A 24,391-nucleotide genomic window follows, 5' to 3' on the forward strand; every position below is an offset into this window, starting at 1 on the left:
AGTGTAAAGCGCTTTGGGGGTCCGGAGGGACTTGAAAAGCGCTCTATAAGTTCAGTACCATTTACCATTTTTACCATTTGGGTTGTTACCGACATCTGGTGAAAATTTCATGTCATTAGCACCTCTAGTAATATATTTACTGAGAAAAATGGTGACATGTTCAAAACTTATTTTACCCGCTGTATATTTCATACAAGTTTTCTTTTCAAGCTGAGAAAAATCTTCTTTTTGAGACATTTTTTTTTCTTGCTATGGGAAGAGAACTGACTCTATTCCCCTGACTGTATGGAGAGAAATAAGGGTATGAAATGGCACCGACTGTCAGTAACCTTCTATATACATCCGACCATCTGAAGCGTCTCAGGTGATAGGTGTTGGGGGAGGATGGATGGGGTTCCTGTCAACATTGCATGGTTTTTATCAGCCTGTGCTCTGACACTGCTTTCACTTTGTGTGATGCTCACAGAGCCATGGCAAGTGTGGCGTAAAAAGTTTCTCCATTACAATATTATCATTCATCCGCACATTTGCAGGAGGATTATAAATGCCTTTTCAGCCTAAGTCAGGCAATATTGAACTTCGTTTTTCAAAAGACCAAAACTGCAAATAGTTTGGTTCATCTCTCAATACTTCCTGACTTCAGAACCTCAAATGCTTACAAACAGATTTATTACTGCAGTCTTTTAGCAGCTATATTTAAAGCACAGCTGAGGTAAAACTGCATTTATCTCACTGGAGTGAGTTCAAAACCATATAGCAATCATAAAAAAACAAAAACAGAACAATACCGTAAAAAACATCCCTTAAGGCATTGAGTTTTATTTAAATTGTTTGGGTTAAAAATTATTACATAAAAACACCTGCAGTATAAAACTTTTAATGTCTGACTTTAAAATATAAAAGGGGTAAATGAATAAATAAAATATAGATATAAACAGAATGCCATACAGTCCAAAGAAATCCAACTTAAACCTTGAAATTTGTTGTACATGTAGCTTTAAAACAAGTACTAGGGCCATAAATAAGGATTTACAAGTTTACTTTTGTATTAATATATTTTGTTTTTCATTTTTGCTACTAGCAGTACGTTAGGTAAACAAAAGCTTATGTTGACATTGTTGTGGAATTCAGATTTTATTTTTAAAGTGCTACTTCCTGTTTAACCTTGATATGTTTAAGAAAAAAGAGACTGAGAAAGATTACAGAAGCATGGATCTATAGTTTTTTGACTGTGCTAGCTGTGTATTACTGGAAATAATACGGAAATGTAGAAAATGAATATTTATTTTCTTTGTTTCTTTTTGTTTTTTTATTGTATTTTTGCTTGTGGGCATTTTTTCAGATAAAGGATTTTAAGTTTTACACTGTCTTGAACAAGTCCATTACTTTTCCAAGAGTGCTTCAAGAAGATAATAGATCTGTTGCCATAGCAAGCACTATTTGAAGTGTATAAAATTTTACAAAGAGTTAATTTAAGAATTAATTTATTCATTATTGCATTGAAGCTATTTTAAATTAGAGTTTGTGGGATTGACTAAAATCTTCTGTTAATTTTTTATTAAAAATGCACAAATATCAACAAGAAAATAAGACTTTTTATCAGGCTTATTTCTTAATATCGCTGTGATGTGAGGGCTCCCACTACTTCACTATATTAAGCATCCCTGACTTGGCACAACAGACAGTTTATTGGAACAATCAATTGTGTTTTTAAAAGATTTATGGAAAACAAAAGTAAAAAGAAAATCAGATTCATGCACTTCATAAACACTCACATGCTTCGTGCTCCAAGAAAATTTGCATGGGCAGCACACAAGCTGTTTATAAATCATAAAAAGAAATGACAGTGGATGATATAAAAACTGAAAATGGGACTTCAGAAAAGACGTAGCGGCCAAATGCAGAAGTTATTCCCACCAGCTGTGGTTGGAGGGGCTGGATAATGAAAAGTGATCATATTCAGCACGGAGAATGAGGCTGAGCAGGAGCATCAGAAATGAGTGTGAACGTTCAAAATTGGATATTAAACTTTTCAAACTTCTCTTTGAGGAATGATTTCAGCTTTTTTTCGCTGCAGGATAAGGTTTTTTATAAACTAGATTTTTATTTATTTATTTATTTATTTTTTACTTTTCCATCACTTAGCCTTCTATCAGTGCAGCACGCTCTCATATCCACACAGGCAAGCACGTTTTTTTTTTTTTATCACAGAGCAGAAACAACCATATGACATCATGATGACATGTTGCAATAAGAAGCTGTGGTTTTAATGTCAAAGAGTGGAATTAGTGACTCCCACCTGTCTGCTTCTAGAAGAGTTAAATCTGTGTGGGAACATCTATCCATTCATCCATTATCTATACCCGCTTCTTCCTTTTAGGGTCACGGGGGGTCACTGGTGCCCATATCCAGCATCCACTGTTCGAGGGACAGGGTACACCCTGGACAGGTCACAAGTACATTACAAGTGTAGGAACATACCGTGACTATAATAGATTTATCAGCTAAACCTCAAAAGGTCAACTTGTCAATTTCTCTGAATGAAGTTAAATGTTACAAAGTTTGTGGAACTTTTCAAACTCCTAAAAGTTAAAGTGCTTTTAAAACATTGAAGGTTTGGTCCTTGAACCAAAGTAAATTGAGTTTAAAGTTTTCATTATCCAGCCCCCTCCAACCAGCAATTTTTTTGGTTCGTTTGTTTGCTGTTTTTTTTTATAATATGAAGTTATTTTTTAAGAGTCTGAGATTTTTTTTATATAAATGATCTTCTAGATACAGAATGACAATTTATTTTTAACAGAGTAAAAGCAATCGAAGTTTGATTTGAAAAACTGATAGCTCCTGAACAAAAGGAAAAGAGGAACATTAAGGAGTAGCCAGCGATGCCTTTTTTGCAATTTACTTTGTGGGTTTATCAAAGGAGAAGAAATTATTTGATGAAAAATGTAATGTGTGTAGCTTAAATGAAATTCAGCGGTGAAGGCCAAACTTCAATATTTCATTCCTAAAATGTTTTTGAAGCAGGACTTTTTTTCAAGGACCAAAAGTGTTTTTTAACAGATTTTTTTAATAATAAAATGGCCTTGTGCTTATAAGACCAAATAAAATTTTTAGAACCAGCAAATTACCATTTTTGAATTAATGCTGACTGCGGTATTATTGCATTTTAATCTGTGAGAAAACTGCACAGTGGGATGTCAGCTAAGAATTTTCACACTCAAACGCTGAGGATGCAATAAGTTACACTTAGAGTAAAAAAATTTTTTAGAAACAGTACAGAATTTTATAATGAAACTAGCTTTCCTTAAAGAATTGCTTATTGTTTCTTGCTTTGCATACAAACGTTTTAACCAAAGATCTTGAGCAATTCTCAAAGCATGCGTTAGAATGACTCTCACCTACTACCACACCAAAGTTTAGCACAAAATCTGTAAAATTCATTGAGTTATAACCGTTTTTGTGTTTGCTGAGGTCACTTGGCTGCAGCAGCCATTTTGAAATAGGTTGTAGACGTACATTCAGTGATTATTTTCTGATCGTTTCATTCACTGTATATAAATGTGTTTGATCAACCGTTATAATGCATCAGCCACCTAAACCAAAAAGAATAATGCAATTTTTTTTTCTGTGTCTCAGTTGTCACCGGGTTCAGAGGAAGATGAACACGAGGGTCCGGTGCTTGAAAAACTGGGCCGAATCCAGTTCAGTGTCGGCTACATTTTTCAAGACTCCACCCTCACCGTCAAAATTCTGAAAGGCCAGGATTTACCTGCGAAGGATTTCTCTGGTACCTCTGATCCATTCGTCAAAATTTATCTGCTGCCAGACAAGAAGCACAAGCTGGAGACCAAAGTCAAGAGGAAGAATCTAAACCCTCACTGGAACGAGACCTTTTTATTTGAAGGTACGACGGAGAAGCCTTCACACACGTTGCGGTTGTGTTGCGTGTGACTTGTTGTACCGTGTGCACGTGTCTCCCTCAGGGTTTCCGTATGAGAAGGTGGTCCAGAGGACTCTGTACCTGCAGGTTCTTGACTACGACCGGTTCAGCAGGAACGACCCAATAGGAGAGGTGTCCATCCCCCTCAACAAACTGGACCTGGCCAACATGCAGACTTTCTGGAAGGAGCTGAAACCGTGTAGCGATGGCAGTGTAAGTAAGCAGGGGAGGGGGGGGAGGAAAGGGGGGCGGGGTGAAGATGTGGGGGGAAAGAGAAGATGGGACAGAATAGGTGATGTCATTTCTGGCTGCTGCGATGCTCTCAGGGGAGATGTGGCAGCATGATGATGATGATGATGATGATGGGAGAGGGGGAGGGAGGGAAGTATGGAGAGGCTGACAGGTGGGTGCAGGAAACAGAGACGGCCTGAGAAGGAAACAGTTTGCTGCTAATTTTGAACGGTGTGATTTTTGCAGGGGAGTCGAGGGGACCTCCTGGTGTCCCTGTGCTACAATCCCACAGCCAACACCATCACTGTGAGCATCATCAAAGCACGCAACCTCAAAGCCATGGACATTGGAGGCACTTCTGGTATGAATGTCTCTTTGTCTTTTACGTCTTCTGAATTACTGTCTCCAAGTGAAAATGTGATTTTTGTTCTTGTTGTAAAATTCATGAATCTACACACGCTACATAAAAGCTGATCCATCCCCCCCCCCCCCTTTTCCTCAGACCCCTATGTAAAAGTGTGGTTGATGCACAAGGACAAACGTGTGGAGAAGAAGAAGACGGTGGTAATGAAACGTTGTCTGAACCCTGTTTTCAACGAGTCCTTCCCCTTTGACGTGCCTGCCCACGTGTTGCGGGAGACCACCATAATTATCACCGTCATGGACAAGGACAGGCTCAGTCGCAATGATGTCATTGGAAAGGTATCTCCTTCCTTTTCTTCTACGCCTCTTCCTGCCTTTTCTTATCCTCCTCTGTGCTTCTGTGACTCCACACAGACTATTTGCATCTGATAAATGAACCAGTCTCTACTGACCCCTACTGGAACACAAAGATCTACGTCCTGCACTAACTAGTGTAATGCACATTTCTTTTAAAGCTGGAATCAGATGCCTAATTTAGATATTTACCTATGGAACCATGTGTTTTATTTGTCAACCTTTATATGACTAAGTTTCACAAATTAATATAATTTTGAAAAGGTCAAACATTTTCAGAAAGTAAGTGATTCTTAATGTTAAATTTTCTTTTTTGTTGTTGTTTTATATAAAAGCACTCAATTTGTAGTATAAGAAGGTATAAACAAAAGTAAAATGACCTTTGTCACATCTACACTGGTTGTTTAACTTAAACTGTAATTATAACATTAAAATGTGAATTTTACACAACATGTAGAAAACACAAAAACTAAACTTTAATTTGGCTGCTTTAAGCAGCGTAATAATAAACGGTATTTGACGATGACGGCTGTTCACACCTATAATTGGAGGTGTTGCATATCCTATAACTACATGCATTATCCACCTACATCCAGCAATTATAATATGCTGCCTGATTTATCACACTCAATTATACGCTTTCACAACTTAAGTCTCGTCTAAAGACTGTATATGATCATCAGTTGTGACAGCTGCAGATTTTTAGAGGAGCCAATTGGAAAGGCAGGCGTTAAAGAAAAAGAATTGTATTCACACCAGCCCTGTTTAGTCCGCTTTAATTGAACTATAATTTGTTTGCCAAGAAAGTCTGGTTTGTTTGGGGAGGTGTGAATGCTTAATCAAACTCTGAAGTGGACCAAAGAAAGCAAACTCTAATCCGCCTGAAAACCTCTTGGTTTGGTTGAAGTGAATTCTGGTGCAGTTTGATTGCATGTGTGAACGCCAAGCAGACCGGTGACTGCTCTAAAAGCAGGAAGTGGACTATAACGCAGGGTATTCTGAGTAATAACAGTAAMAAAATTACTCATATCTTGTAAATACCTCGCTCTGTCTATAAGGTGACCATCATGGCTGTGAAGTTTGATGCGACTCGGTGAAAGCCGTGTCATACGGAGCCGTCGCAGTCGCCTTGTGTGAATTCTCCGCGGTTCTGTCTCATCTTCCTCATTTGTTGAAGTGTTTGTTTGAAACATTTACCAAAATCAAAAAAAGAATTCCAACAACTGCTAAAATATGACTTCTCTCCATGTTTGTTTACATTTTGTGAAGAAGGAAGCTGCGCTCAGTGTCTTCTTCACAGGTTTTTGTGTCGATTCCTTCAGTGGTTCTTGGTGCAGCGCCACCACTGGCGGGGTTGGGGGGGACAGGTTGTTCACAGGGTTTAGTTGGTTTGACACAGTGCTGTGTGAATCTGAACCACACCAAATGACAATGTAAACAAATCTTGCAGTTTTGTTCCCCAATCGAACCGTCTACCGGACCATCAGGTGTGAATACAGCATGGTGTATTATTTCTTTACTCAGATGTCTCTAAAAAATAAAACTCACATCGTTCCTTATGTGATACTGAGTTGACTTTTTGTTCCTCACAGATTTATCTTTCATGGAAGAGTGGCCCTGCAGAGGTAAAACACTGGAAGGACATGATAAGTCATCCCCGAACCTCTGTGGCCCAGTGGCACTCTCTCAAAGCCTAAAGTGGCCCAGCAGCAAAACTGCCCAAAGTGTCCCCCTCCCCCTTTCCTCCCAGAAGTCAGCATCAGCCTCTCAGCCCCTGCCCTCGGCACACACCCCCTCCTCCCTGAACGCAGCGATGAGCTGCGGACCATGTGTCATCTCTTTGTTCTCAGGCCGCTTTGATATTTCCCCGTCCCTCACTCCTCATGAATCCACCCTTCGATCTCACCTCACTGTCGAGTTCTGATCTCATCTTGACTCTTTCATATCTATTTGTCTGAACCTAAAAACCCTCTTTGATGTCTTCACCTCCTTGTGCCCCCCTTTCTATTATATTTTCAAGATAGCCCTCAATCTGTCTCTCATTGTTTCAGCCGCTCCTGCAGTCTAACATCAGCGCAGTACCTCTTGCTGCCCATGAATACAAACTACCAACCAAAAATTGAACAAACTGATAGTCAYCACATCATCTGTGGCAGCAAGATGGACTCTGTTCAAGCGTGAGTGTGGATGTCGCTGACCTGTGGGACCCCGTGTTTCACCCACGTGTCTGATGTTGCAATACGGAGCCTCCCACTCTGCTCCCTCCATCTCCACCGATCCTCCGCACCAATAAAATGCCTGAAAAATCAGGAAATCAACACAGGTAATGAAAAAGCGATGCACTGATTTCATAACCGTCTGGAAGTCAACTCTTTTGTTTAATTTCTGTTTCATTTTTTTCTTTTTTTATTATTATTATTATTTTTCACATTTTGCTCCCATCACTGTAATAATAATTCTCCCTTTGGCTGGAACCCTTTGTCGTCTGTGCGTGATGTGGGTGACGTGCTGTAATCTCAAATGATGTTAACAAAAAAGAACAAAAAAAGTGGGGTGGGGGGGTGGTATGAACAAGTGTCATTTTTTTTCTTTTGAAAGAGAAATCCTAATAGATTAAAAGAAAAGATAAAAAGGAAAAATGTTTTAGTCCTTTTTTTTCTGCTTAAAGATTCAACTTGTTCTTCCAAAAGAAAAAAATCTGCTTCCTTTGGTGTGGGTTTATTGTGTGTAAATGTGGGGAGATATTTTTAAGAACTGCACTGCTAAATTAATAATATAGTGAAAATAATATAATAATAATCACCCTTTCTTAATGATGATGGAAGTTGATCAAATTAAAGTCAGTCCACTCAAATTAAAGTTCTGCATCAGAACTTTGTAATGTTTTTCTTGTAGTTTAAACCAAAAGCAGTCAGCTGTATTTGTCATAGATTTGATTTACGGATATTTCCTGTCCCATACAACATATTGCTGTGCAATATTAGCTGTGCGAACAGAATCCTTAATCAAGTTTTACAACAGATTAATGTTTTTAGATAGTTGATTTAAAAGCATAAAGTTGATTTTTTTTATATAATTATTTTTTGGGGATGAATAAAAAAGTGCTGCATCATGTCAAACACGATCAAGAACAAAAATGAAGAATGATAAAACAATTTAAATGATCCCACCTAAATGGATTCAAATCCAAATTTTATTCCAAAAAATCCAATAATTTAACCTGTAACATCATTCAACAGTTCTATCTTAATGTCATTTAATAAAAAGTATGGGCTTAATTAAAACACTAGTGATTTTTTTTTAATAGAGAGTGATGAAAAATCATCAAAGATGTGCAATAAAGGTCCAAAGAAAACAACTCAAATCCTAAAATGTTGAAATAAGAAAATTCTTCTCACAATGAACCAACTCCAAGCTTCATTTCTAACCTGCCTTCAGTGCTCCTAAGGACACTCTGCAAGGAAATGTTCTGTTTGAGGCTTGCAAGTCAGCTGCATATGTTTAGTCCTGCAATCTGGGTTCAGAGACTGTTRGTCCTGCACATGCAAAWTATCTGTGTCTTGCACTGTACATCCACAGCAGTGCAGTCTTTGCAGATCTTGCTATTATCTGTTATAAAGTGTTGTCATGCTGCCAATTTAAAAATAAAAAGATAAAATATATTTTTACTTTTTTGGCTTAAAATAAAACTTAACCTAAAATTTCTGTTCTTGTTTTTTAATTTTTTTAATCAAGGTAATTAGGCATTCAGCTCCTAATTTACACACATTGATGATGCATGAAGACTCCCCCATATCAACAAGGACAAAAACACTATAAATAAGACAAAGAATGCTCTATTAAAAGTTTTTTTTAATTGTCTGAATGTAGCGTCACTTTGTGATAGTTGGAAACTGAACCCTTTGACGTCTGCAGAGCTGAACAGATTCTGTGTGATCAAACTGCTCAGGATAATAATAATAAAATGCAGTCTTAAAAATAAAAAAATAAACCTTAGAACCTATTTTGCATAACCTTCTTTTCAACGTTAGGGAGTTACTTTTGTAATTTGGGTGAACTGACAATTTAGAAAGTGGTAAATTTCAAGAAAGTGAATAAAAAAATACATGTAGATTATTTAAATGAATTAAAACTGCCCTGCAAATAATTGCACAAAACTGTGCCTTAAAGCACAGAATTCTGCAATGAARGCTTCAAACGTGAAGCTGAGTTTATGAAGGGATTTGAGTTCAGAGGAGTTTGCTTTACTGCCTGAGTGTAACCTCCATCAAGTCCATTATGAGTATGTATTGATAAAACTGAATGGAAATGAATGAGAGTAATGGTYTTTGTGGGGAAGAGAGTACTTTCACATTCCGCTGTATGTTTTATGTCTATGGATGTGTGTTTGCGCTGTGTGTGAGTGTCAATATTTGGACTTTACTTTGTGTGATTGTATTTGCTGTGGGTCCTTCTCTGTACATCTGCACTAAGAATTTATTTGACAGTTCAACACAGATCAGCATTGGTTGTTGGTCTTTTTTGTTAGTTTTTTTCATGTATGAATTTAAATGTACAAAGAATTATTATCTTTTTGTTGTTGTTTTTAAGATTGTCATTTTTTTGTAAGACTTACTGCACTTTTCGACAACAATGCTGGAACAAACCTCTCTTTACAGCTGGATTATTTTTGTTTGTGTGTGGTTTGGCTTGAGAAGTAACTCTTTCCCTCTTTACACATGGGCTAAGGACATAACTTGCGGGGGGGGGGGGGGGGACGGGTCAAGCTTAAAGGGATAATTCAGATCTTTTGGAGTGAAGTTCTGTTGGAAACTTGTGAATGGTATACCTTTGAAAAACCAAGTTCTGTAGAAGCTGTTACCAGCTTAACAACCTGAGATCAAAGTGAGTCACTGTCATCTTAAAAATCATAGCAGTTTATCCATCAATCCATTTTTTTAACCTGATTTTTTGTCACAGGAATGGTGCCGACCTTCCGGAGGTAAAGTGCTTTAATCAAATCGAATGCCTGTCGAGGCAGATGGCTGCCTGTCCTGAGCCTGGTTCTGCTGGAGGTTTCTTCCTGTTAAAAGGGAGTTTTTCCTTTCCACTGTCACCAATGTGCTGCTCAGGATGGGAGACTGTGATGAAGTGATTCAACACAGTCTTGGATTATTTATTTATTTATTTTTATTGAATGGAATGGAATACTAATTTCTAAACATTTACACCACTGTTCCAGATAGTTGCTAGTTGCTGCAGCCATTAGCTCACAAACAACCACAGATCTCAATGTAACTACCGATGTTGTGAAAATTTGATGTCGATGTCAAAATTTCCAATGATAATATTTATCATTCATAAGCATTCCATAAAACCTTGTTTCAAAAGATTTGAACTATGTCTTTGGCATCCCAAGGATCGATCGTGCACCAGAGTTTCAGTTTAGACCACAGCAGCTACCAGCATTTTGTCCTGGATGTCCTACACACCATGTGGTCCYATCTGGCAGAAAAATAAATAAATAATATAAAAATTAAAATAAAAAAAGAAGAGGTGACTCCTTCACATCTTATCGGTGCTGCCTCAAAACAACCCACCATCGTGCACACATGCTTCCTGGCACAAAGCGTTCTGAGTGAGTCTTAACCCTGCCACGCCTAGCTCTCCACCATATGCGCTCCCACTCCAAGTATCAGGAGGGGAGGTGGGGGAGGAGGGGTGGGTTAAAAAAAGAGATCGAGGATAATCATCACCACTTTGCATCACTGTTAGCCCTCAGGTTGGAGCAGAGTTTTGGAGCAACCTAAAATAAGCAGGAGCAGAGTCATCTGTCAGTCCCAGTGGCCCCGCGTGGTGGGATTATTTTTAAATGCTGCTGACAATGCATTACATTCCAAAGGCTTTCTGAAAGTCATTTTAATCAATGCAACTTAAATATAGAAAAAAAAGTCAGGGTTTGGGATATCACCAAAAATAACTGAACTCAAACGAGTCTGTCTGCGTTCTTCACTGGCCAAAAACCACACACTGGTCAAGTTTACTGGACAAGCTGGCATTTCTGTTTTAGGGGCATTCTTTTATGGCACTGCTTGAAACAAAGAGAGGTTAACCAGCAACATTTTAATTTAAAAACTGTAGAAAAACAATTGTGATGTGCCCTGTATGTTAACAAAAGAAAAAAAAAAAGATCAGTATTTGTTGGGGTTGTTGATATCTGTCCGTCGTTGGTATCACGAACCCCCAGATCTCACTCCCTTTTCCTGTTTGTAGTCACACATCCGTGGGGTGCACAATGTTGAATATTAGCTGTTTATTTTTTTTTAAAACTGTACAGTGTATATAAAAATATAAATGTGTATATAAAACAAAAAGTCCTTCTGGTCTGGTATTGTATTTTTCAAAAGCTCCTTTTTAATTGGTCACTCAAGGACATCCTGTTTTATTTAATATAAGAGGAGTGGGAGTCACACAAAGTGAGGGGGTGTAGATTTAGGTTTAAATTTAAATTAAATTAAAATAGAAAATTATTGATTTGCATTATTTTTTCCTCAGGTGGAGAAGATTAGATATTTGAGCGTCTTGTTCATGACAACGGAGATAAATCGATGGATCAGTCTCAGTAATGAGGGTGTTGCTTCGGTCAGTTGCGGTGAAGAGAGAGTTGAGTCTCGATTTAATGGTCCATCTAAGTTCCAACCCTCACTTACAGTCATGAATCAAAGAATGAGATCTTGGAAACAAGCAGTTGAAATGAGGATGTCTGAGCTGAGCCTTAGAGAAAGAGTGAGAGGCTCTGTCATCCTCAGAGTAGAGCCGCAGCTCCTCTGCATCGAAAGGAATCCGTTGAGGTGGTTCGACCAGAACTCGCTGGAGGGATTGTGCATCTTCTCAGGCCTGGAAACACCTTGCAATGGAACTGAAGAGTGTTGCCTTCACGACCCAACAAGCAGATCGACAGTTTGATCAAAAGAAGGGTCCGTATACTACTGGTGGTGCAGGAAGACAAAGACGAGCATGGGGGTGAACTTCCGCTGGAGCAGAGCCGTGGATAAAACAGAGAGTCGTCACGACACAGGAAGCAGCAGTGGAGGATGACAGCGGCTCAGGGCTACAGATAGGCACAGTGGGTGTGCGTGGGAAACTGTAGAATAAATCCTCTAAACAAGCCTCACAGCAAGAAAAAAGAATCCCCACAAATGTTGCTTCCCCTGTTATGTGGGATGTTAAGGAAGTGCATTTTTTATGGCAGCGAATTGTGACAGCCCACTCAGCTATTATAGTTCTGAAAATAATTAACGTTTTTAATCATTAATGAAAGTAGGTTGAAGTGACATGAGCCAAATACAGATTATAGTTCTTTATTTAAATCACCTCTTGAACTTGTTATAAAAATGTAGATTGTATTCAATAATCAATGGTAAATTACGTGTTCTAAAAAAAGATCTTGGCACTCATATTTACCAATAAAAAAGTGTGGGTTTATCAGACTAATAATGTCAAGAAAAAGCAGAAATGTTATACATTTTTATTTTATATTTATTTAATTTTGTTGTAGGACAGTTTAAATAGCGACAGCTCAGTGGTGGGCAAAGTTCTCATAATCTTGAGACAAATGATTCGAGACCAGATTGATTCAGGGAGATGTTTAAACTTATTAAATCTTTAGGGCAAGTTTGCTCACTGTGGCGACCTCTGCAGAAGAATGCAGCTGAAAGGAAGAGCTCACACAATATTGTTTCACCAGGCAAATGTGCTAAAATAGTATTAATTTGGCTTACATACTTAATGTAATTGTAAAACTCTACATTTAAAATACTACACTCAAAAAAAACTGATTGTTGGATATGCTTAATCAAGTTATGTCAACAATTTCCACTCAACAGAGTTGAGTAAATGTAAAATGACTTTCACATTTATTACAAAAAAAAAAAAAAAGAAACATGTAAGTTACCTTACATCTATACTAAACACAGAGTGGAAATTCTTGACATAACTTGATTAAGTAAATCCAACACATCTGCTTTTTGAGTGTACAAATATTAATAAAAAATGTAACAATAAATATTTTTGATAAGTACGTTTAATGTACTTGAAAGATAAAAACAAAGTAAAGATAAAAAAAATACCTTAACTCCTGAACTCGACTAACTCTGTCTAATAGCAGCATTAAAAATAGGGACATTTCAAGTTAATTTTATTAGAAATTAAGGAAATGTAATATGTAAAATCATCATAGCTACAAATTATAGAGCTCATCAACGCAACACAACTGGTTTTTGATTTTGCCAGCTTTATGTTTGTCCTTTCCTAACTACTGCAGAAACATGCGATGCAAACGGCGGCATCAACCGGTGTCGACCCACCCACGTACATTCAAAGAGCTTATTCCAAGGTAAAAATAATCCAACAACTTCTTAATTTTTAATGATAGATTTGTTTTTAATATTTTTTTATCAGTTATCTTAAATGCTGCCAAAAGATACCCATAAATACTGCACACTGTTCTTTTAAGTAAAAGTAATAAAACTGCTCACAATGATGAACGAATGATCGGGAAAGTAAAAGAAAAGTACTAAATGAAGTGTTGAATTGATTTAGTCAAACTGGTTCCACTAAACTGAGTTGTAAATTGTTTTACATCTAAACTCAGTTTAGTGGAACTAGTTGACAACTTAGTAAATTCAACATTTCATCTTTAGTGTATAAACAACTCTTTTCATGATGAGTTCCAGACACATTTAAATGTGTAACATAACTAGGTGCTAAATTTTAAAGTAAAAAAAGTGAAAGTATTATTTTATGTTTTATATGTAATGAAATAAAAAAGTTACAGTTAAGAATATATTTGGTAAAATTACAAATCCTTAAAAAAACTAAATTAGTTACTATATACCTCTGATTTCCACTAGTCCTAACATTACTGGTGAGACAGATGGCAGAGGAGCAAAGGAAACACAGAGGGGAACCCTTCTGACATCATTTTGTTCTATTTTAAGCCGGGCAGAAAAAACAAACAGAAAAATAGCGAAGGAAGGTCATTCTTTAGTTGTTTTAACTCACTTTAAAAAGAGATGATATGAAGTAAATCTTTGTTTTAGCATCTGATGTTGTCTTCCTTGACCACTGTCCATTATGAATCCATTAACACAAGCTGGCTTGTCATCTTGATTTGAAATTCTGCGCACATCTCCTGGCCAGAGGGCATCTCCTTCCTGCAATCAGTACAAGGTTCCACTCAACCGACATGACACAGCCGCACAAGAAATGTTCCCTGTGGTCAATACATGCTGATCCCGTGATGAAGGGGGGAGAAAACACCTTGTCTACAAGGTTTTAATGAGAAAATAATCTAATTTACTTGCTGAGAGAGTGAAACAGCCCAGAAAAGAAATTTTGGCTTTTACATTCATCTAAGCTGAGGTGTATTTTATGTAATATTAAGCAGAGATTCAAAAATTCCTTTCAGCTAGGACTTTCACAAAGCGTGAAAACATTTCCTGGACGTGTCATTAAAATGTATATATATGAGTAAGGTATAGACTATTTAACATTGTATATAAAATGATATACGGAATGCCAGATAATTGTTCCAAAATGGACCATTTGCCACAAGATACCAAGGTGATTTTTTTTTTTTTACAAACAGGCATTCTGCTGCCATCTGGTGTCTGAAATACATACTGCAGGCAGCACAACCTTTATTATGTAACAAGAGCTGTGCTTCCTGTCAGTCATGGCATCCTCCAACCATGTGACCCTCTCACACAGAACATGGTGGAATTGAGTCACAAAAAGAAAATTAGAAATGATTAAATAATTCACACTATAAGCTAATATCTGTATATACATGTTTATCAATAAGCCTCATGATGTCATACTGCTGCAACAGGTTATAAATCATGGTATTCAGGTATTGCTTTGCAAAAAGAATTTATATTTATCAATAAGCATCTTATACACAGTGATAAATCAGACACAATTAAACAAAACTCTATTGTTGAAAAAAATAACAGTTTAAGCTCATTATTCATGAATTTTCCTCTTCTTATAAAGGCCAACTACAACGTTAACATTGTACACTACAATTCCTGGATTATGTGATGAAAATTGATAGAGATTTTTAATGCATTCCCTACAGTTTACACAATGCAACATGTTGCACAGTTTGCATGAATCAACCGTTACAACTTTTTAAAAATTGCTCTGCAGATTTGTATTTACACAATAACCTCTCTTTCAGTGAGTCTTTGACAATGTCCGGTGGGTAAAAAGATCTCATTTGCTTTCTTCTTCCAAGTACTCCAAGCTGGGCGCATCTAACCTCTGTTCATGGTTCTTGTTTTTTGTGAACTCTTTCAGCAAATCCATGATCTCTCCTTGGTAAACGTCAGGGGTGGGCTGAGCTTCTGCAAACAGATAACAGGTCAATTTAGTGACAATGCAATTACAAAAGTGTTTTGAGATAAAAGCAAGTACCCAGAAAAACCTTATCAAATAAATCCTCTCACCTGTGGCCCAGTAGTAGATGTCCCAGTCATTGCTAGGTTCATTAATAAGTCTGTCGTACTGCTGCAACTGGCTGTAAGTCATGGTATTCAGGTATCGCTTTGCAAAAAGGCTGCAAGACAACAGAAAAATGCCCTTTCATTACAAGTGAACTAAGATAAATATTAAATACAATGAGAGTGACCAACAGCATTTTCCAAAGTAAAAGGATATACAAGAAAAGAACCTGAGCAGTATGCAGTTCTCCAACATGCCCCTCTTGCGACTCTCATAAAGAAGCCGACGTCTTTTGATGTCAATAGGCTCATCTGTTTTTTCCTCCCAGGGGGGCAACGGGATCTCGATCATGTCAAACCTGCTGTCATCAGGAGTGTCTCCACGGTATCCACGAGAGGATCCCATCCCTGTGATTGCTGGTCTCCATGCTGCCTGGCACATCCTTGTTACCAGCTGACCAACAAATAAAAGCACATAAGCATATTTTCACGTACTTTTAATAAACGTGACAAGTTAAAAATGCACAATTATCTATTTACATTGTGTTGAAAACCCCTGTTGTTCCAATAGGCTTTGTCAACATTACTGTTTAATTCGGAAAGCTGGTCAAAGAGTTCAGACTGCTGTGTTTATTTTCCTTTATATTAATGTGTATTTAATTAAACTTGACAAGCAAAAACTACTGCTTCTGTGCATTTCTGAGTATTTTTCAACTTGAGGAAAATCTGACAGAAAACGTACCATATGGGATAACGACCAAGCGCTACTACAGCCATAAAAATAAAAACATGAAGGACCTCGTGCTTTCTACATAACGTTAACCTAAGAGTTAAGAGGTTTGACCAGTTTAAAGTCGTAATTTAAGCAATACATACACAAATTATTACTCACCTGCTTCGCAATAATAGACGACAGCATATTATTATTATTTTCTTGTAAAGTTGGTGGACTATTAAACGACCTTTTTAACTGCCGTAAAGAAGTGAGCGTTTTACGTCGCAACGGATCCACGAACGGAATAAATACCGACTGAACACAAACAAATTCGTTGTTGCTGCAACAGAGATGTAAAATCGCACAAAGAAGTTTGTCTTTTTCATTAAATAGTTTTATCGTTTTATGTGTGGAATTATGACGATTTACAATTAAGCGAACCTGATCGGATCAAAACTGCGGAAYCAAGTGTTGGTCTTTGTTCTCGACCGGATAACTATCCCTCACGCACCTCTGTTTTCATTTACTGAAAAATTAGCATTAGCCGATTACGTTGCGAGCATGCTGAACTGTGAATCTGACCGTGTACGAATTTATAGGGAAAATCTACTGCACTATTGAATAAGTTGGATCTTAGTTTTCTTGGTTTTAGGTATTGCTTGGCTACAGTTTTGTTTTTTCTTCCCTTTTTCTTTTTTTCCTTTTTTTTTTTTTTGTAGACCCGATTGGGACCTTAACGGCTAGCTAAGCCAGGCGTTAAAACGTTGCAAAAAATATTCCAGCAAAAGCGGTGCGCTCGTTATCGCTTTGCATCGTTAATTTGCACGTATTGTTTTAGTGCAAACTGAACTGGCTAAAGAAGTGTTGGAAAAAAAGCTTCGGTGCTAACCGTTGAGCATCCGAGGCCCGACGGMATGGCTGCCGCACGACCTGCAGCCGGACCGAGTTCCTCAATTGACCACATGTACGACGACCTTTATGCAAACAATGACGAGGTAAGTCCGCTAATAACACATCTTTTCGATTTTTTAAAAAGTATTATTATTTTAATGCGAGTTTGTAATAAACATTTTCTGTGAAAAGATCAGGTGGCACTTCCGACAGCAGCCTCTGTACTTTGCTCTCAAATACTTTTCATGGTTTTTTTTTTTCACGCGGGAGAAACTCTCCAAGACACCACATTGGACTTCATTTCCCTCATCCATTTTTTTTGGATTTATCTGTCGGTCTTTCCTGAACTTTTGGTCTCAGCACCAGGTTTTTCCGGGATGCAGGAGCGCCCGGACAGAGACATGCTCCCCCACATTCCATATTTATCGTACGAAACCGTGTTCTGCAAGGGAACACGAGGGGAGGCGGAACCTTCTATTTACATATTTAACGTAGACGCAGRCATAAGGAAGACCAGCAGAGGATGAACTTCTGCAGCAGCACATGAAGTTTAGGAGCTGCTCTTAAACTTCTTCTCAGCCATCTGCAACCAAACTAGACAGAAACGGACTGCAGAGAGGATCACTGGTGCAGGACATGTACCCCTGAAGAAAGGAAACACTCTGGATGGTGCTACAGGTTGCAGCTAAACCACAAGACTCAATAACAGTTTATTTCCGCCAGGCTGSCAGTTTTCTGAACAAACATGCCCAGTACCCATTATGCAGTAATTAAACATTCATTCATGCAAATAATAATYTGTCGTCTGRAGGAGTCAACCTTCCTGTTTTTTCACAGTGGTCTGTGTTTATGTCTGATTTATGTGTATGTTTAATATTTACTTCCCTATTTTCATATATATGTTCAGTTATCTGTTAGGGATTTTTGTAATAAGTGAACAATGAATGATCACAATGTTCCCATCATCGACGTGCTTATGCCACAGTTAAAAACAAAATCATTTATGATTTGATTCACTCCTTTTATTCTTTTTGTCGTAAGCTTTTTTTTCTATCGGTAATTGTATTTATTCAAAGAGACTAGAGGATAATCTCTTCCACTCTCCCAGCTAAAGTCCTTGAAAGTAATTTTTACATAAATGTTGTTTGTTGCATTTCAAGAACAATAAGATTGCAAAGAGATAATTTATAACTTTTCTTTCCCCACACAGGATTTGGAGAAAATCGCTGAAGCAAATGAACTGTTTGATGCTGTTCTCACTGGTACGGTTGATCGAGAGAAGGAGACGGCCARGAAAGGACTTTCCTCCAAAGATGGTTCAGCTAAAGAGAAGGAGAAATCAGCTGATGCCATAAAAGAGAAAGCAGAAAAGTCTCAGAGGAAATTGTCTTTATATATTGGAAGTTTCCCCTGGGTAAGTACTACCCTCAGTGTTTAAATAGAACCTGGTAATCTTAAATAAAAAGACGAATGTGAAAATTAGCATTATTTTTACTTCCAAACAACTCTAGGTTTTTTATTTATTTATTTATTTATTTATTTGCTGTTTTGTTTTGTTTTTGGCAGCTGTTGACCCTGCAGGCTTTTCTGGGCCTTTTACAAATATGACAAATTTGTGTATCATAAATAAGCTCTGTTTATGTTTGGGCAAGAATACTAATACCCATAAAAATCTCATTTGGACTGTCTTCTTCTTTTTTTTTCCCCTTCCTCCAAACCCGTTTCTCCTTGCAGTGGACATCTGATGAAGAGATTATCTGCATTGCCCAAAGATTGAGCGTGAAGGACATCACAGAAATCAAATTTGCTGAGAATAAAGTTAATGGCCAGTCCAGAGGGTGAATAATAAAATCTCTATAAAAAAATTTACCTATCATTTTATTGTATTGTTTTTAAATATGTGTGCATGTCTTTTTTTTTCCTGTGTTACAGCTATGCAAAAGTGGACGTAAAATCAAAGGAGTCACTTAAAGTCTTATTGGAAAAAATACCACAATGTCACATAAATGGGGAATTGTTAGACTGTCGATTTGCCACTGTTGAGAACCTCAATATGTTTGAGGAAATTGCCAATAAACGTAAGATTTTTTTTTTCATTTTTTAATGATATAACTAACAATATAAATTTTTTAACTAGTTTTTCTTGTTTCCCCCTGCAGGTATGCCTTTACGTGCACCATCCGAATCCAACGAAACAAATTCTACAGAAAAGGTTCCCACGCCACCGTCAAAGGAATCCAATCCTCCTCCTATCCCTTCCCTTTTCCCACCACATCCACTTCCAAACAGCTTTCCTCCCGCTCCCAACCCCTTTCTTATTCATCCACCTCCACTGTTCCCAACTATGCCACCAGTAATCCCTCCCCTCATGCCACCACACATGTTTCCTCCACCTCCTGTCCAAGTACCTGGCCATCCGCCTCCCAATCTTCACATGAATCCTGCTTTCTTCAGCCCCACTCCAGATGGGCACAGCAGCAAATCATACATGCAGCAAACGTAAGAGAACCTTCTGGGTTTTTATCAAGTCGAAGTTGAATCATATTTGGCCAAAGTGCTGTTTAAAAAGTAAAAAAATAATAAAACAAAAGCAATGAAATTATCTCAAATGTCATGAAATATAAGATGAAACACAATCAGTATTTACAGTCATAATGTGTTATAAGATGCTTAAAACAGAAAAAAACAAAAAGATTTATTTTTGATCAGAGTTAAAATTGCTTTCTAAAATAATTGTGCTTCAGTATAACAAAGTTTTGTTACATTTTTAATTTTTTTTTAGAAAACCAACTCAAAATAAAAATGGAGATTTTGAGGAACTGATGAGCAGAAACAGAACTATTGCCAGCAATGCAATCACCAAGGCTGTGTCTGGGGCTACAACTGGTGAGTACAGCTGTTCAGATTTTACCATGAAAGAACCCAGGAACACACGAGTCAGATGGGAAAGGGATATTTCCTCACCCTATATGTGACCCATCGTATTGAAATGAGGATTAAGTCTAATTTGTTCAAAATGACATAATTATATTTTCAGATTCTTGGCTTTAAAAGCTACATTTTGATACCTGGATCATTCTGATATCTTAATTAAATCCATATAAATGACTTAATTTGTCTTGTTGGTTACAATAATACATAAATATTTGGTCTGAACCCTAATTTTATGTTATTTTAATGAGGAATTTTTGATGTCCTTGTAAAGAGGAAACCTCAAATTATATTTGAATATTGAGATTTCCCAGCTGGAAAGAAACAAAACTTTGCTAGCTCACAGGGAAAATCTCAAAAATTTAAGGCGTTTTTCCTCAAAATCAATTTTTTTGTTGCTACTGCTCAAAAAAGTGCTTTTAAATTTTCCTTTATGATTATATTTCAGACAGTTCATTCAAATGAGACATTGATAAGGCATTTATTCATTATATTATGACAAAATGCAATTTTTGTTAACATTTTAATCAGAACACTATTTGCCTATTTCTCCATATACCACTTTTAGACTTGATCCTCGTTTTGATGTGATGGCTCACATATATACAGTATATATAATATTTATAAATTATTTGTCTCTTGTTTTGCGTTACAAGAGATGCAAAATTCATGAGTCACAGTTTAGTAAAGTAATAAAATACGTGCATTTATTTATTTGTTTATTTACTGTTTTTTTACCAGGTGAGTCCCATTGAGATCTTAGGTCTCAGGACGTCATAATGAAATATGATGTCAAGTTTTGATGTTAAATTCTTAATAGTGTTTTTTTTTTAAATGCTTCAAGATGTAAGTGCACTGGAATACACACTTCATTAAGCTTAATCTTCAAGAATATTCAACTTCTTAAAGGGAAATTGATATGGTTTGATCAAATATTGATCTAAAAACTAAATACCACAACATAGTGTTTTATATTTTATTTATAATTTCTTGTTTTAAATAAGTTGTTTATTACACCTTGGACACATCATATAGCCAATGAAGTTTTTATGATGTTAAACTAAATCTACTACTATTCATCTACCTAAAACCAACTCCCAGCACTACCTTGCCTTTTTCTTTTCTATTGCAGGTGACACTCGTATGGCCATGGAAACATTATTAACAGCCATTGCCATCATTAAGCAGTCCAGAGTGTATGGAGATGATCGCTGCCAAGCTCTAGTCACCTCACTGGAAGACTGTTTAATTTCAATCAAGGGCAACGAAAGCTATGAGTATGTACCTTCACACACCACATTCTGGTTTTATTCTAACTGAAACTGAAATTCAGAGTTGAACAACCATTTGTTCTGTTGTCTGCTTTTTTTATTGAAAGCATTTTTTCTTTTCTTTGCAGGAGACGCAGCCGTTCCAGAGAAAGAGACCGGGACAGAAGTCGGGATAGAGACTACGAGCGCAACAGAGAGCGTGACCGAGCCTACGAGCGCGACAGAGAGCGCGACAGAGACCACGAGCGCAACAGAGACCACGAGCGAGACAGAGAGCGACCGAGAGAACGTTACAGGGACGACTTTCACGACCGGGAGAGTGCAGCAAAGTCTCGAAGACACAGAGAACATTCCTGGAAGGGAGACGGAGACAAGGAGCGCTCGCGAGAACAAGAGAGATACAGAGATCACAGAGACCGACACCGCTAACCTGGTAAGATCATCACTCATCGTTGTTTATATTTACACATATATGTATGTTCTGTGGTCATAAAATGGGGACATTTCTTTTGCTTGCTGATTGAGCTAATCTGGTATCACCAAACGTATGGTTAAATGCAAAAATCCAAGATGTGCTCGTCTGACCTTCACTAAAATAACACTTTAAGAACAATGGAAAATCAGAAGTACAGTTAGGTCTGTATCTATTTGGACACTGACGCAAAGTTTTTTTTTTATGTTTACTGAAACATATTCAAGTTATAGGTAAATAATGGATGTAGGCACATAAAGTCCAGACTTTCAGCTTTCATTTGAGGGTCTCCACAAAAAAAATGGAGTTTCAGCTCCTGAACATGTGCCCACCCTGCTTTTAAAGGGATCAAAAGTAATTAGACAATTGACTCAAAGGCTGTATTTCATAAACAGCTGTGGGCATTTTTTTCATTATGTCATTTAGGGCTGCCACAAACGATTATTTTTATAATCGATTAATCACCAATTATTTTTTTTTCAATTAGTCGACTAATCAAATCATACGTCAACTGAATATAAAACATACAGCTTATCGCTCCAGAATGCAGCTGCTATTATATAACCATCGTTAGATTTTAGCTATATGCTAACTAAAATAATTTCCGTGGAAGGCAAGTTCTGCCTTGCAGATATTGCATTGCACAGGTTTCTCTTTCATTTTCTTAAAATGATCCGACACTTTTGAGCTCTGTTGTCAGGTAGCCATGATACCAGAGCCTGTCTGTATAATGTCTTGTGACGTCCACYGCCTACCCCAGTTACCACTACTGTGCATGTGTGTCAAGGACAGAAAGGCAGATGTGGCAGTGGAAGGTGTCAAAGCAGTTTGGAGAGAAAAACAAAGTAAAGAACAAAAAAAAAAAACGATTAATCGATTATTAAATTAGTCATCGATTATTTTAATAATTGATAAGTCGTCGACTATTCGTGGCAGCCCTAAATTCTAAATTAAGTAGATAAAAGACCTGAAGTGGATTTGAGGCGTGCTGCTTGCATTTGGAAGATTTTGCTTTTAAAGAAAACATACGGTCAAGGGAGCTCTCCGTGCAGGCGAAACAAGCCATCCTTAATGAAAACAGAAAAAAAAATCCAAGAAATTGCTCCAATAAAAAGCACTGGTGAACTCATCAATGCAAAAAGACCTGGACGCCCACAGAAGACAACAGTGGTGGATGATCATAGAATAATTTCCATGGTGAAGAGGAACCTTTTCACAACAGCCAACCAAGTGAACAACACTCCAGGAGGTAGGTGCATCAATCCAGATCTACCACGGTGCAATCCACTCATAAGTCTCAAGAATAAAAAGACTAGACTGGACTTTGATTTAAAAAAATATCTACAAAAAGCCAGCACAGTTCTAGCTGAAGATTCTTTGGACAGATGAAACAAGATCGACATTACCAAAATGATGAAAAGATAAAAGCACAGCGAAGGCGTGGTACAGCTCATGATCCAAAGCATACCACAGCATCTGTAAAACAGTGGACGCAGTGTGGTAGCTTGGGCATGCACGGCTGCCCGTGGGACTGGGTCACTAGTGTTTATTGATGATGTGACACAGGACAGAAGCAGTTGAATGAGGTCAATTAGAGGTATACTGTGCACTCAAATCCAGCCTATTGTGGTTTTAAAAATGTTTTAGTTGATCACATTTTCTTGCAATCATTTTATTCAACCCGCTGAATTAAAGCTGAGAGTCTGAACTTCAACTGTATCTGAAATGTTTTCTTCAAAATTCATTGTACAGAACAAAAATCAGGAACATTTTGTCTCTGTCCAAATATGAAACTTACTATAAATAATAGCCACAATTTGTAACATTTAAACAAAATTTGAATGCAATGATTAGCAAATCTTATAAACCGGTTTTATTTTCAATAGATTGAATCAGATTGAACAGAACACTTGCTTTATTTATTTATTTTTGCTGAGTTTAAAAGCCTGCATATCTGATGGTATGAAGGTAGGTAAGTGCCTGTAAATTCGACATTTGCGCATCTGAAAAGGCACCAACAGTGCTGAAAGGTGTGTATGGGCTTTAGAGCAACATGCCTCCATTTAGATGCTGATATATTATTTAGGGAAGCTTTACACATTTTACCAAGACAATGCTAGACTACATAATGCATTTCATACAAGAACATGACTTTCTAGGTGCTGAGCTGATCCATCTGCTGTCTAGATGTTTCATCAGTCAAAACTTTCGCGTCATAAAATGAAAATACATTAAATTAAACTCAAGACTGTTAAGCATTGGTACATTTTATCATACAGGATACAGGAAATAAACAACATTCCTCTCCCAAATGTCACGCACTTCAGTTTACAAATATTTAGATTGTTAAAAATTGTGGATTCTATCCTCCTCCAGCTTTTTTAGAATTGTAGCTGCCATCACACTCAAAATGCGTAATCGATTTCAAAGTTTAAATGTTTGTTTTCTACTTTAAATGCAATCTGTTTTTGTACAATATGGATTCATCAGTTGCAAGGCAATATTCTGTTTAGTAATTCTGTTTGAGTGTTTTTTTAATTTTATTTGGATAACATGTTTTTTTTTTCTTCAGCACAAATTAGTGGCTATAATCATAACAGAACATTTGCTGATTTACTGTTAGGATGCCCGAGGTTGTGAAATTATAGCAGTTTGAGTTCAGAGAAAGAAATGGGTATTTTAAATAATTTACAGACATCCCTTGACCTATACAGTGTGTGTGTGTGTATATGTATGTAT

General features: G+C 37.1%; 3 protein-coding genes across 5 annotated transcripts in view; 2 read left to right on the forward strand and 1 right to left on the reverse strand.

Moving 5' to 3' along the window:
- syt7b (synaptotagmin VIIb) overlaps positions 1–7,032 on the forward strand; it is a gene marked incomplete at its 5' end in the record, with an annotated part of 85,161 nt that extends 78,129 nt beyond the window's left edge. For all 3 annotated transcript variants that reach the window (XM_014026369.1, XM_014026377.1, XM_014026387.1), the window contains 5 exon segments: positions 3,637–3,904; positions 3,984–4,153; positions 4,418–4,532; positions 4,674–4,873; positions 6,481–7,032. In XM_014026369.1, the coding sequence (XP_013881823.1) occupies positions 3,637–3,904; positions 3,984–4,153; positions 4,418–4,532; positions 4,674–4,873; positions 6,481–6,585 (858 nt within the window).
- Positions 7,033–14,706: 7,674 nt separating this feature from the next.
- sdhaf2 (succinate dehydrogenase complex assembly factor 2) lies at positions 14,707–16,786 on the reverse strand (the record flags this gene model as incomplete). The annotated part of the gene is given in 4 exon segments (XM_014026443.1): positions 14,707–15,276; positions 15,379–15,488; positions 15,603–15,826; positions 16,265–16,786. Coding segments are annotated over 4 exon segments (492 nt in total). The 3' UTR covers positions 14,707–15,145.
- Positions 16,781–24,391, forward strand: part of LOC106530739 (cleavage and polyadenylation specificity factor subunit 7) — a 10,094-nt gene continuing 2,483 nt past the window's right edge. Inside the window, exons 1-8 of the mRNA XM_014026431.1 lie at positions 16,781–17,082; positions 18,189–18,392; positions 18,713–18,816; positions 18,911–19,056; positions 19,138–19,477; positions 19,761–19,864; positions 21,042–21,186; positions 21,309–21,613. Coding sequence (XP_013881885.1) covers positions 17,002–17,082; positions 18,189–18,392; positions 18,713–18,816; positions 18,911–19,056; positions 19,138–19,477; positions 19,761–19,864; positions 21,042–21,186; positions 21,309–21,609 — 1,425 coding nt within the window. The 5' untranslated portion in view covers positions 16,781–17,001 and the 3' untranslated portion in view covers positions 21,610–21,613. The remainder of the gene's footprint in view (positions 17,083–18,188; positions 18,393–18,712; positions 18,817–18,910; positions 19,057–19,137; positions 19,478–19,760; positions 19,865–21,041; positions 21,187–21,308; positions 21,614–24,391) is intronic.

The sequence above is a fragment of the Austrofundulus limnaeus genome, unplaced genomic scaffold (genome assembly GCF_001266775.1).
Source record: "Austrofundulus limnaeus strain Quisiro unplaced genomic scaffold, Austrofundulus_limnaeus-1.0 Scaffold5, whole genome shotgun sequence".
In the NCBI taxonomy this organism is placed as follows: domain Eukaryota; kingdom Metazoa; phylum Chordata; class Actinopteri; order Cyprinodontiformes; family Rivulidae; genus Austrofundulus; species Austrofundulus limnaeus.